Source organism: Eubalaena glacialis, chromosome 1, assembly GCF_028564815.1.
Source record: "Eubalaena glacialis isolate mEubGla1 chromosome 1, mEubGla1.1.hap2.+ XY, whole genome shotgun sequence".
Classification (NCBI taxonomy): Eukaryota; Metazoa; Chordata; class Mammalia; order Artiodactyla; family Balaenidae; genus Eubalaena; species Eubalaena glacialis.
In genome coordinates, this window is record NC_083716.1 from 15,462,584 (window position 1) to 15,478,006 (window position 15,423).

Genomic DNA, 15,423 nt, shown 5'->3' on the forward strand with positions numbered 1-15,423 from the left:
ACGGGCAGGTCCTTGCCCTGAAAAGCCCCCCTGCAAGCTGGGAGGAGCCTGGACTCTGCTCAGAAAGAGCATGCACCTGCTGGCTTCCTAGCTATCTGTGCAGACAGACCAGTGCTGACAGCTGCCACCTCACTGGACTTCCTGCAAGGGAAAATCCAGCAACCTAGGATACTCTACCCAGCAAGCTTATCATTTAGAATAAAAGAAGAGATAAAGAATTTCTCAGACAAGCAAAAACAAGAAGAATACAGCAATACTAAACATAACCTAAAAGAAATATTGAAAGGTCTTCTCTAAATAGAAAAGAAGCAAGAATCTATAGGAAAGGGAAAATCACAATAGGAAAGACAAAAATATAACAGGATTGATCACTTAAATAAGCCAGTATATAAATTTAAAAACAATCAAAAAAAATTTTTAGAAGTGATTATAACTACAATTAACAGCAAAAGGATAAACACGAAGATGTAAGATAGAACGTCAAAATCACAAAATATGGGGGAGGGGAGCACAAAACTATAGATTTTTTAGAATGTGTTTGCATTTACATGACTATGTCTAAAGCAAACAGATGTAGTTATGGGTTAACATACTTTAAAACCAGGATAATCACAAATTAAAAACATACAGTAGGGCTTCCCTGGTGGCGCAGTGGTTGAGGATCTGCTTGCCAATGCAGGGGACATGGGTTCGAGCCCTGGTCTGGGAGGATCCCACATGCCGTGGAGCAACTAGGCCCGTGAGCCACAATTTCTGAGCCTGCGCGTCTGGAGCCTGTGCTCCGCAACAAGAGAGGCTGCGACAGTGAGAGGCCCGCACACCGCGATGAAGAGTGGCCCCCGCTTGCCGCAACTAGAGAAAGCCCTCGCACAGAAACGAAGACCCAACACAGCCATAAATAAAATAAATAAATAAAAAATAAAAAAATAAACAGGAGCTGTTGTTTAAAAAAAAAAAAAAACATACAGTAGATTCACAAAAAAGAAAAAGAAACAACATAATACAAAAGGAAACCATCAAATCATAAATGGAAAAATGAAAAGAAGAAATGAACATAGAAGAACTATAAAATCAACTAGAAAACAAGGTTTAAAATGGCAATAAATACATATTTATCAATAATTAGCTTAAATGTCAATGGAATAAATACTCCAATCAACAGACACAGAATGGCAGACTGGATTAAAAAACAAGAACCTACAATATGCTGCCTACAAGAGACTCACTTTACGGCATATAGACACATATTGATTGAAAGTGAGGGGATGGAAAAAAATATTTCATGCAAATGGAAACAACAAGAAAGTGGGGGTAGCAATGCTTATATCAGACAAGAAATACTTTAAAAGAAAGTCCATAAAGACAGACAAAGAAGGACACTATATAATGACAAAGGGATCAATACAAGAAGAGGACATCATACTCATTAATATACATATGCACCCAATATACAAGCACCTAAGTACATAAAACAAATACTAAGAGACATAGAGTCAGAAATTAAGAGAAAAATAATGATAGTAGGAGATTTTTAACACCCCACTGACATCGACAGACAGATCTTCCAGACAGAAAATCAATAAGGCAACAGAGACCCTAAATGACACAATAGAACAGTTGGCCTTAATTGATATCTACAGGACACTACATCCAAAAAGACCAAAATACACATTCTTTTCAAGCACACATAGAACATTCTCTAGGATAGACCATATACTAGTATACAAAACAAGCCTCAACAAATTTAACAGGATAGAAATTATTTCAAGTATCTTTTCTGACCACAATGGTATGAAACTAGAAATCAACCACAGAAAGGAAAATGGGGGAAAAAGGATCACACGAAGACTAAAAAGCATGCTATTAAAAAAAGCAATGGGTCAATGATGAAATCAAAGAGGAAATCAGAAAATACCTCAAGACAAATGACAATAAAAACACAACCTTACAAAATCCATGAGAGGCAGCAAAAGCAGTCCTAAGAGGGAAGTTCATAGCAATACAGGCCTTCCTCAAGACACAAGAAAAATCTCAAATAAACAACCTAAACTACCACCTAAAAGAATTAGAAGAAGAAGAATAAACAAAACCTATAGTCAGCAGAAGGAAGGAAATAAAGATCAGAGAGGAAATAAATAAAATAGAAATCAAAAAACAATAGAAAAGATCAATAAAACCAACAGCTGGTTTTTCACAAAGATAAAATTGAAAACCTCTAGCCAGGCTCACCAGGAAGAAAAGAGAGAGGACCCAAATAAACAAAATAAGAAGTGAAAGAGGAGAAGTAACAACTGACACTGCAGAAATACAAAAAGTCATAAGAGAATAAAAGAAAAAGACATAAAAATATGAAGTTATACGCCAACAAACTGGACAACCTACATGAAATGGAAAAGTTTCTAGAAATATACAGCCTACCAAATTTGAGGCAAGAAGAAACAGATAATTTAAATAGACTGATCACTAGAAGTAAAATAGAATCTGTAAAAACAAAACAAAACAAAACATAACAAAAACTCCCTGCAAACTAAAGTCCAGGACCGGACAGCTTCACTGGGGAAGTCTACCAAACATTCAAAGAAGAATTTATACCCATCCTCCTCAAACCATTCCAAAAGACTGAAGGGAAGGGACACTCCTAAAGTCATTCTATGAAGCCACCATCACTCTGATACCAAAACCAGACAAAGACATTACAAAAAAAGAAAATTACAGGCCAATATCTTTGATGACTATAGATGCGAAAATCCTCAAAAAAATAGCAAACTGAATTCAACAATACATAAAATGGATCATACACCATGATCAAGTTGGATTCATTCCAGGGTTGCAAGGATGGTTCAACATACACAAGTCAATCAATGTGATACACCCGATCACCAAAAAAAAAAGACAAAAACCACATGATTATTTCAATACACGCAGAAAAAGCATTTGATAAAATTCAACATCCATTCATGATAAAGACTCTCACTAAACTGGGTATACAGAGAACATATCCCAACATAATAAAAGCCATTTACAACAAATCAAAAGCCAAAATAATATTCAATGTTGAAAAGCTGAAAGCCTTCTCACTAAATTCAGGAACAAGACAAGTATGCTCACTTTCACCACTTCTACTCAACATAGTATTGGAAGCCCTAGCCACTGCAATCAGACAAGAATTGGAAAGAAAGACATAAAACTGTCATTATTTGCAGATGACAGTATATACTATATAGAGAGAAAACCCTAAAGACTCCATACAAAAACTATTAGAATTAATAAATGAATTCAGCAAGGAAGCAGGATACAAGATTAACATATAGAAATCTATTGCATTTCTTTACACTAACAATGAAATATCAGAAAGTGAAAGTGAAAAAACAATCTTGTTTAAAATCACATCAAAAAACTAAAATACCTAGGAATAAATTTAACCAAGGAGGTGAAAGACCTATACACTGAAAACTATAGAACACTGATAAAGGAAACTGAAGATGATTCAAAGAAATGAAAAGACATCCCATGCTCTTAGATTGGAAGAATTAATATTGTTAAAATGACCATACCACCCAAACCAATCTATAGATTTAATGCAATCCCTATCAAAATATGCATGGCATTTTTAACAGAACTAGAATAATCTTAAAATTTATATCGAACCACAAAAGATCCAGAATTGTCAAAGCAATCCTGAGGAAAAAGAACAAAGCTGGAAGCATGACCTTCTCAGACTTCAGACAACACTACAAAGCTACAGCAATCAAAACAGCGTGGTACTGGCACAAAAACAGACATATGGATCAATGGAACAGAATAGAGAGCCCAGAAATAAACTCACACACTTACAGCCAATTAATCTACGACAAAGGAGTCAAGAATACACAATGGAGAAAAGACAGTCCCTTCAACAAGTGGTGCTGGGAAAGCTGAACAGCTACATGTAAATCCACGAAATTAGAAAAATCCCTCACACCATATATAAAAATAAACTCAAAATGGTTTAAAAACCTAAAGATAAACATGACACCATAAGACTTCTAGAAGAGAACATAGGCAAAACATTCTCTGACATAAATCATATCAATGTTTTCTTAGGTCAGTCCCCCAACGCAAAAGAATTAAAAGCAAAAATAAACAAATGGGACCTAGTCAAACTTAAAAGCTTTTGCCCAGCAAAGGAAATCATCATCAAAATGAAAAGACAACCTATGGAATGGGAGAAAATATGTGCAAACAATGTGACCAACAAGGGGTTAATATCTACAATATACAGACAACTCATACAACTCAATAACAAAAAAACAAACAACCCAATCAAAAAATGGGCATAAGACCTAAATAGACATCTCTCCAAAGAAGACATAGAGATGGCCAAAAGGCACATGAAAAGATGCTCAACATCACTAATCATCAGAGAAATGCAAATCAAAGCCACAATGAGGCATTATCTCACACCGGTCAGAAAGGTTATCATCAAAAAGTCTACAAATAATAAATGCTGGAGAGGGAGTGGAGAAAAGGAAACCCTCCTACACTGTTGACGGGAATGTAAATTGGTGCAGCCACTATGGAAAACAGTATGGAGGTTCCTTAAAAACTAAAAACAGAGCTACCATATGATCCAGCAATCCCACTCCTGGGCATATATCCAGAAAAGACAAAAATACTAATTTGAAAAGATACATGCATCCCAATGTTCATACAACACTATTTACAATAGCTAAGACATGGAAAAAACCCAAGTGCCCATAAAGAGATGACTGGATGACTGGCTTAAGAAGATGTGGTGTCATAAAAAAAGAATGAAATATTGCCATATGCAGCAACATGGATGGACCTAGAGATTATCATATTAAGTCAGACAGAGAAAGACAAATATTATATGATATCACTTATATGTAGAATCTAAAAAAAACGAATCTATATACAAAACAGAATCACAGACATAGAAAACAAACTTACAGTTACCAAAGAGGAAAGGAGGGGGCGGGGGGGAATAAATTAGGAGTATGGGATTAACAGATACAAACTACTATACATAAAATAGATAAGCAACAAGGATTTACTATACAGCACAGGGAACTATATTCAATATCTTATAATAACCTATAATGGAAAATAATATGAAAAAAAGAATATATATATGTATATATATATAACTGAATCACTTTGCTATATACCTGAAACTAACACAATATTGTAAATCAACTATACTCCAATAAAAAAAGGCAAAAACAAGAGATATTGATATATATCCAAAAATTCCAATGACTATTTTAAGATTTCCAATAAGAGTAAATAGAAGAAAACAAATAATTTGACATTAAGGAACATTTTTAGCAGATGAAGGAAAACTACTCTCCAGATTAAGAGCGAATGAGAATCCATTTTTGAAATCCACATCAACTACTGTAAAACTGAATTCAAATAAACTGCAAAATTTTGAATGCCAAGGATAAAGAGAATAGTCTTAAAAGCTCTCAAAGAAAGGAAAAAAAAAAGATGTCCCACAAAAGAATGAAAATTAGATTGGCATGAAAATTCTTATCCACAACACTGAATGCTAGAACTTCTAAGGAAACAATTTATTTAGAACTCCACACTCAGGCATTTTATCATTCAAGTGAACATGAAAAATGCACTTTTAGACATGCAAAGACTCAAAAAGTTTACTAGCCACAAATTTATTTGGAAAGAATTACTGAAGACTATTTTCCAGAAGATGAACAAATGAAAAGAATGGAATATAAGAAAGATTTGTGAATGGAGAAGACAACTTAGACCTAACTCTAAATAATTTTTAGAAAGTTCTTAAAAGTTTAAGAGCTTGGAGACTTTCCAAGTTCCTTTTTCCCTACCTTTTAGCCTTTTTGCATTGTGAAATATAACACACATACATAGAAGTACATAAAGAAAAATGTGATACTAATAAATTATTTTAAATGAATACTCTGTACCTGCATGCAGCCTAGAAGCAGAACATTGCCTCCTTTGTACCCTTTTCCTAATCAGCACCCCTAATCTTTTCCAGCAGCATCCACCACCTGACATTTATAAGAATAACTTTTTACCTTACCCTACAGTTCTACCTAAAAAATTCATTCCTAAACAATATAGCATAGTTTTGCCTATTTTCAATTTTATCTAAATGGGTCATACGTATATAATCTTTTGTGAAACAAACACAACAATCAAGGCAGGAGAAGCTGAGCAATGTCTCAACTCCCCACAAGTCTCCAGGACTGGTATTTCAACCTTCCTCAGCAGCTGGCTCCTAGTTATAAGACGTTTTCTGTGCTAGCAAGACCATTTTATGCCTGCAACACCCCCTTGTCACACACTTGATCACGTACGTCCCCATTCCTTATCAAAATTTCTAAAATGGGATAGCAACAGGGAGCTCAACCCATAACAGGTCGAGCCATACCCATCCCAGGAACACCTCTCCACTTGACGCCAAGAGCCTGGAAGAATAAATGCACACAACAGCTACAGCCTGCAAGTTCTAGCCTACACTGTGGCAATTACCACTTTGTCCTAGCTCTTCAAGCAACATTGGTGCCCAATATGGAACAAATATGGATTTGGCTGGGTCCCTAGGGGAAGGAAACATCCTCCCTGGGAGTAATGTAAGGTCTGGAAGAGACAGTGAGTCTCCATCTGTATTGGCTTAAGCAGCTGTCTCTAAATGAGGGCAGTCATCTGAGCAAGAAGGGCTTATAACTGGATGACCATGCTGCCTCATAACTACACAGTACCCAGTAACACAGACTGTCAGGTGCTTCCTCATTCTATAGTCCTTATAAAACATGAGACAAGCAAGGGGCAGGGTCTTCCCCCGAAGCACAACCCACAGTAAGTTCAGTACTGGCCTGGTGACACAACTCCCCATGTGACACCAAGATTATACATCTTGCATTTGTAGCAAATATACCATCACTGATATATCCTTGCCAAAAAATACTTAACTTGAATCTAATCATGAGGAAACAATTAGACAAATCCAAGTTGGGAAACCTACAAAACGACTGGTGTAGATTCTTTAAAAAAAAAAAAAATCACAGTTATAAAAAAAGACGACACAGCAACTGTGCTAGATTAAAAGACACTAAAGAAGCACAACGAAGCAATGCGATCCTTCTAAAGTGAGCACTTTCATGAAGTGTTACTCTGTCTTCAACACACGCTCAGAGTTCAGGGGAACACAAATGTGACAAAATGCTCATAGTAGGGTAATATACTTAGGGGAATTCAAAATGATGGTATAATGTAAATCAGGGGCTTACAGCATTAAGAGGTTTTAAAACTAGCTTTTACTTGTAACTAGCAATTTTTAATTGTAACTAGTGACAATATTTTTTCTCATTTTTTAAAACTTCCTCAAATGTTCAATTTCTCTGTCCATCACAGAAAAGTGATTTATGTTGCAGTTAAACAAAAAGGGACTCTAGAGAAATACTTACGAGAGCAGGTGGCAGTCTGCCACTCCAGACACTGTCCATATGGAAAAGAGATTATGTAAGCATTTGAGTCAACGCATCGCTTCGTGCTGCTGCACCACATACACTCCATGCCATTGCTGGTACAGTTGGAACACGATGTCCTTAAAGAGCATGGCTTTTTGCAAGGCCTTGCATTTTGATTTGGACTAACTGGAATAAATCAGCAAATATAATTATTTTATTTGTTAACTGCTTTCTAACACAAGTATACGAGTTTCGTTCATTTTGTTGTTTAGGGAATGTTTCAATTAAGCCAAGTGTGGGATAAAAATTAGAATAAAAATTGTATGATAAGGTAAATGAGAATGAAGATGACATGTCAATACTTCTTAAATTTATTATCTGATTTGAAATTTATAATACGTTGGAAATTTTTAATCGTTTACAAAGTACATAAAATTGTATAATTTAAAATTTTTTAAATAGAAATGTAATACATGACCTAGGTTTTTCTATCTATTGGCTAAATATTATGTACACTAACATTACTTTTCTAGCTAGCCATAATTCTATAAACATTCCACGCCTTATCAAAGTAACAAACAATAAAAATAAAACAATTTACTATAAAATTTTTTCATAAAATATAATATTTATCACACCCATTAGGATGACTATTTTTTTAAATGTTGGCAAGGATGTGGAGAAATTGGAAGCCTGTACACTACTTGTGGGAATGTTAAAATGGTGAAGCTTCCATAGCAAACAGTATGGCAATTCCTCAAAAAATTAAACACGGAATTACCATATGATACAGCAATTCCACTTCTGGCTACATACCCAAAAGACACGAAAGCAGGAACTGGAACAGATATTTGTACACCTATGTTCATAGCATCATTATTCACAACAGCCAGTAGGTGGAAGTAACAAGTGTCCACCAAGATATGAATGGATAAACAAAATGTGGTATATACATACAATGGATAATTATTCATGTTTAAACAGGAATGAAATTCTGACATATGTTACAACATGGGTGAACTTTGAAGACATTATGCTAAGAGAAATAAGCCAGTCACAAATGGACAAACACCTTATGATTCCACTTATATGAGATGCTTAGAGCAGTCAAACTCATAGAGACAGGAAGTAGAAGGTGGCTGTCAGGGGCTGGAGGAGGGATGACTGGGGAGTTATTGTGTAATGGATATGGAGTTTCAGTTTGGGAAGATGAAAAAGTTCTGGAGATGGATAGTGTTGATAGATTAACAACAGTGTGGATATACTTAATGACAGTGAACTCTATACTTAAAAAATGTTTTAAAAAGTCAATTATATCTCAAAAACACTGAAGGGAAAAATGGTTAAAATTATAAATTTTATGTTATGTATATTCTTCTGCAATACAAAATATAGTATTTAAAAAAAGAGAAAAGAACTCAATATTCCTTTCTCACTTAACAAAAACCCATTTCAAAAGATGGAACAGCAATGTTTCTCTTCATTTGCCAACTGAAATAATAGATCTATAAGATTAAAATGATTCTAAATTAGCTGTTGATCTTAATGATAAATCTTTCTTACAAAGACTATTATTATAAAAGTAAAACACATTAAAATATTAAGAACAGATTATTACTATACTGTAACTACAACCATATGTTCATAATCTCACTATTTTAACCAAGAAATAAAGATTGTATAAAACAATACAATTTTGATATTTTCACAAGTTAAGGCTGAGGTCACTAATAGTAAGTGGGGAATGTGAATTAAGATAAAATATACATTGAAATCAGCATCATAAAAAGATGGTGAAAGTTACTTCAGGCCTACGTAGCATCACACCATGGAAGAGGGTAGTGGGAAGAAGGGTTGGAAACATATTTTTAAAGAATACTAGTTTACTGGACTACTTACCAACAGGTTTTTCACAGACAAGACCATCTGCCATAGAGGTACAAGGATTAGCTTTTAAGCCTGCCACTGCTGCCCTTTCTAGATACGCACAGAACCCAGAATCATTGGGTTCACCAGGAAGCCACTGTAGTGTTGTGTTTGTAAATGGCGACATGTCTTCCCATCCCCAGTAGGATATATTGATCTTGCGTAAGCCTACCCAAGGTGATACTTTCTGTAAACAATAGCAAAAGGGACATTTTTAAAAAGTGAGATGTAAAAATCCTGCATCATATTCCTTAGCAAACAGTTCATTATCATTAAAAATTACATTTGAAAATATATAGAACTGCCTTTCAAAGGACTTCGAGTACTAAGGATAATTAACAATTCCAGCACATCTTGGAGAATGATGTATAATAGAACACTATGTTTAAAACATATTTTGTGTTTAGTGACATGACTGGGGTCATTTCTTTAGCCCTTGTGAACCTCAGTTTCCTCTTCTATAAAATGGTGATATCTGATATAAATACCTATCTTATGAGGGAAGATCATTAAAAAAACTTAACATATTGTGTTGCTGCTACTGTTACTGCTACTTCTGCTGTAGCTACTATTACTACTGTTACTACCAATCTAATCAGTTGTGGAGTTAAGAATCTAAAGCTAAATTGACATTATATGCACTGTGAGAAAATGGAAAACAAAATCAATGAACAATATATAAAGGCTGAGTGGAGGGAAGAGGTATGGGAACATATGTATATGTATAACTGATTCACTTTGTTATAAAGCAGAAACTAACACACCATTGTAAAGCAATTATACTCCAATAAAGATGTTAATAAATAAATAAATAAAGGCTGAGTGAAGACTTCACAGCAGGTTCACAAAGGACTAGGAAGAAGAAGGGCCTCTCTCCTAGTTCAGACCTCTACTAGTACACAAGGACTTTAGCACAGTTTTAGATAAATTAATGTCATCTACTTTCATTATTAAAGAGATCAAGAAAACTAATAAAATCTTTGACCCTGATGCCTAAATTTAATTAACAGAGGTTGACAAATGCCATCAAACTAAACTTTCTTAGTGCTCTCAATAATATTTCAAAAGTAGCTTAAAAACAAAATATATGCTGTATTTATATACCTTATTTTAATCATTACTCAATTTTAAAATATGTTATTCTAATGAGACTGAAAAAATAATGATATATTCTTGGTCCAAGGTACTCTCTTTACAAAATTTTTTAGATTATGAACACCTCTTTTTCTTTCCTTGTTTCTGCTTTAGAGTTATGCTTTTCTTTTTGAGATTTTATTTTTCATTTTTTCTAGCTTTCTTGAGGTATAATTGACAAATGAAAATTATACCTATATAAGGTGTATGATTTTTTTTGGTATATGTACACATTATGAAATGATTACCACAATCAAGCTAATTAACATACCCATATGTATGTATATCATATTTTCTTTATACATCCATGTATCCGTTGATGGACACTTAAGTTGTGTCCATAGCTTGGCTATTGTGAATAATGCTGCAATGAACATAGAAGTGCAGATATCTCTTCAAGATACTGACTTAATTTCCTTTGGATATATACCTAGACGTGGGACTGCTGGGTCATATGATAGTTTTCATTTTTTGAGGAAACTCCATACCATTTTCCAAATTGACTATACTGCTTACATTCCCACCAACAGTATACAAGAGTTCCTGTTCTCCTCATCTTTGCCAATATATGTTACCTCTTATCTTTTTGATAACCGCCATTCTAACAGGTATGAGGTGATATCTCAATTGGTTTTGATTTGCATTTTTCTGATGATTACTGCTGTTGAGCTTTTTATCATATATCTGGCTGGCCATTTTTATGTCTTCTTTGAAAAATATCTATGTCCTTTGTCCATTTTTTAACTGGGTTATTTATTTTCTGTTGAATTGTTTGAGTTCTTTATATATTTTGGACATTAAATCTTTATTAGATGTATGGTTTACAAACATTCTCTCCCATTCCATAGGTTGTCTCTTCACTCTTTTATTTTTTTTTTAAATTTATTTTTGGCTATGTTGGGTCTTCATTGCTGTGAGCAGGCTTTCTCTAGTTGCAGCAAGCAGGGGCTACTCTTCGTTGCAGTGTGCGGGCTTCTCATTGCGGTGGCTTCTCTTGCTGCGGAGCATGGGCTCTAGGCATGCGGGCTTCAGTAGTTGCGGTACGTGAGCTCAGTAGTTGTGGCTCATGGGTTCTAGAGCGCAGGCTCAGTAGTTGTGGTGCACGGGCTTAGTTGCTCCGTGGCATGTGGGATCTTCCCGGACCAGGGCTCGAACCCATGTCCCCTGCATTGGCAGGCGGATTTGTAACCACTGTGCCACCAGGAAAGCCCTGTCTCTTCACTCTTGATTATCTCCTTTGCTATGCAGAATCTTACTAGTTTGACACAATCTCATTTATCTATATTTGCTCTTGTTGTCTGTGCTTTTAGTGTCACATCCAAAAAATCATTGCCCTGACCAATGTCGATATTTTTCCTCGTGTTTTCCTCTTGTAGTTTTACAGTTTCGAGTCTTAATGTGTAAGTCTTTAATCCATATTGAATTGATTTTTTTATATGGTGTGAGATAAGGATCTACTTCCATTCTTCTGCATAAGGATATCCAGCATTATTCATTGAAGAGATTGTCCTTTCCCCATCATGTGTTCTTGGCACCTCTGTCAAACATCAATTGATCATAAATGCTTGGATTTATTTGGGGCTATTATAATGTGTCTTGGTGAAAGTCTCTTTATGTTTAATCTATTTGAGATTGTTTGGGATTTATGGATCTGGATGTTCTTTTCCCTCTCCATATTTGGGAAATTTCCTGTAACTATTTCTTTAAATGAGCTTTCTGCCGCTTTCTCTTTTCCATGAGGGCAAGCCTGGAGCCTGAGTCTGTGGGTGCAGGCCTGGATCCTAGGTCTGAAGGCCAGTCTGGCACAAGGATCCACTGGGGTAGGACTGGTAACTGAGTACAAAGTGGTGAGCCTGGAACCTGGTCCACAGTGGCAGGCCTGCAGCCTGGTCCATGGGCCAGTTTGGAGCCTGGAACTGCGGGAGCCACCCAGGAGCATGGATCCACAGGGCTTACCTGGCACTGGATCAGGCCATGAGCCTGAATCCTATGGACTGGTGCTGGGGCAAGCCAGGCACCTGGGCCAACAAGTATGGTCATGAGGCTGCAGGGGCTAGCCTGGTACCAGGGTCCACTGCGGCAGGCCTGGTCCTGAGTCTTTGGGGTAGGTCTGACGCCTGAGTCCATGGGGGTGGGCCTGGTACCTGGGATCATAGGGGAGGGCCTGAAGCCTGAGTCCACTGGGATGAGCCTGACCCTGGGTCTCCAGAGGCCAGCCCAGTGCTGGGGTCTAATGGGGAGGGTGTGGATCCTAGGTCTCCTGTAGCCTAGGCATATGGGGGACTAGCCTGGAGGCTGAGTCTGCGGGTGCCAGCCTGCAGCCTGAGGCCACAGGAGCCAGTGTGGCAGTGGGATGCGCCTGGCGCCTGGGTCCACAGGGATCATCCAGGCACTGGGGTTCACTAGAGCAGGCCTGGAAGTAGGGTCCAAAGCAAAATCGGTGCTCATTTCATTCTCCTTCCCCTTTGCAGAGGGTATTTCTCACCCTTTCTCACCGTGCTTCCTGTACCGTGCAGGCTTAGGGGAAGGATGATGCAGGTAATGTGAAACTGTCCTTTCTACCATCTTCAATGAGTGTTTTCTTATTTCTGTGTTCCCCCCACTGCCCCCAACCCGGTGCTATAATCTCTTACCTGGACTCCTTAGCTTTTGTAAAGGTATTTTGTATATGGATGATTGTTCAAATCAATGTTTCTGTGAGGGAATGAGTGCTGCAAAGTCCCATTCTATCACCTTGCTGATATCATTCCTAAACACTTCTACCTTAAATATACATAATAATAATTTATGTTCTCAGTTACCAAGCTAATAATATTATAATGTGAAGTCGTTTCAAAGCTCCACATCATCTTTTTTTTTTTTTACATTACTGACTGTCAGGATAGAGAAAAATATGTCCCTCCACCTGAGTCTTTAACAATATAGAAACAAGATATATAAATCCAGTATTTATTCTAAATATGTTGTACAAATGGTCCTAGAGAGCTTATAAAGGACCCGTAGACCTAGAAATTTATAGTGTATAAATATAACAATTTTCACACAGAAAATACTCAACAAATATTTCTTAAATGAAATTAAAGTATTATGAATATTCATTATAACAGTAGATCTCATATCACCTAGTAGAGTACTGTACACATAGTAGGTAGTCAACAAATTTCGCTAAGCAAGGCCATTAGAACAGAGATGCTTATTTTCCAACATCCAATTCCTGAGACAGAGATAGTGCTTAATAAATAATGTTTCTAATTATAAAAATACACATGCTGCTTTGCCTTGTGATCATCATATATTTCATACTTATTCTCAAAGATATTTTGATAACAAAAAAGCTATAACATTTTTATAGTTCTTGATAATAACAGCAGGAATCAATCCAACATAGCTATTTCAGATTAATGACTGTGCTTCACATTACAGCAACTCTGCCTGTATTTCCAAACTATCTATAGTAAAAACAAGTCATTTAAAATGAAATATTATTCTCTAAATCATCATGGTAAGAATCTGCAAGGAAGAGGAGAGGAACAGAAAAATAAGCAGTTGATAAAACATTTAAAGTAACTATTACGCAGTAAATGAACTGGACAGGCAGTTGAAAAATGAAAGATAAATTACTATATTATGAAAATTTACTGCAGCACACCATAAATCACTGCAACATTTCATTAGCCGTTTCCGATAAGTAAATGATCATTTGATCCAGGATACCTATTTAAAGTGCATGAATTTGTCAATCTTTATTTGCTACAGAAGGGTTACCTTAAGTTTATACAACTGCAATGACTCAGGATATAATTCATTTTATATAAAGATATGCTTAGCGGAATGTCACCTTGCAGAAAATTCCACCTTTGAAATTTTGCTAAAGCTCATATTTCTAATGAAATAAAACATTCTTCATTTACAGGGCAGGCTATGCCACAAACTACTGAATCTAAGTCCATCATTCATCCGAAATAATTGTTGGTCTAATCTTTATGATTTATAATCATAAGCATATACACACTACTATATATAAAATAGATAACTAATAAGGACCTACTGTATAATCATAAGCAAGAAAAAATGAGCAACTTACATAAGAAATCTTGAAATATGAAACTTCTAAAATAGCATATTTCAAGGTTAAAATGTAGAAACTAAAAATAATATATTTTAAACAAGGAAGAAAGCAATAGAGCTCGAATGCCAAACACTAGTACTTTCTAAAACTCAAAGAATGTGGATCTACCAATAAGAGGCTCTTTATAAGTTATACATATTCAGTAGAACTAATTTCCAAATGTTCATTGATAACTGAACCTCAATTTTGTAATCAAAGAAATGAAGCTCTTGGTAGTACAAGAATATAAATAGATCTTAAATTATGTTGTATGCTCCACATGACTAAAAATAAAACTTTACAAATACCCTGTCAATATTTTCTAAAATATTTTTTAAAAATCAATAGACCTCTCCTAGATGACACCACTTGCATCTTATCCTCAACCATAAGGCTGGTAGCTCTCAAACAAGGCAAATTAAGAGAAAAAACAGAGGCACTTCTCTGACCTCCTTACAAATATCTTCATGCGCTGGCCAACTCGAGGTTCTGCAATAATTAACTACAGCATTACTCTAGGAAACTCCTTAAGTCCACGTTACTGGTCAGGTATCCATCCTCTATCTTCATACATCACCCTGTGTGCATCTATCATTGCAATTATCACACTTTGGTATAACTGTGTTTGTATTTCTCCCCCATAAGCTCTTTAACAACAGTGATTGTTTTTGATCTCTATATTCTCAGCAAGCAGTAGACTGCCAAGTACAATGAAGGTGCTCAATAAATTTGTACTAAATGAATGAAGATTAGCCCATCCTTCCCAGAAATATAGCTTCAGTTCACACAAAAATGGTTTTA

General features: G+C 35.8%; 1 protein-coding gene across 1 annotated transcript in view; it reads right to left on the reverse strand.

The window, feature by feature from the left end:
• Window positions 1–15,423, reverse strand: part of ATRNL1 (attractin like 1) — a 701,048-nt gene that overhangs the window by 535,824 nt on the left and 149,801 nt on the right. Inside the window, exons 16-17 of the mRNA XM_061191223.1 lie at window positions 9,354–9,567; window positions 7,452–7,640 (exon numbers count right to left, since the gene is read on the reverse strand). Of these exons, the coding sequence (XP_061047206.1) occupies window positions 7,452–7,640; window positions 9,354–9,567 (403 nt within the window). The remainder of the gene's footprint in view (window positions 1–7,451; window positions 7,641–9,353; window positions 9,568–15,423) is intronic.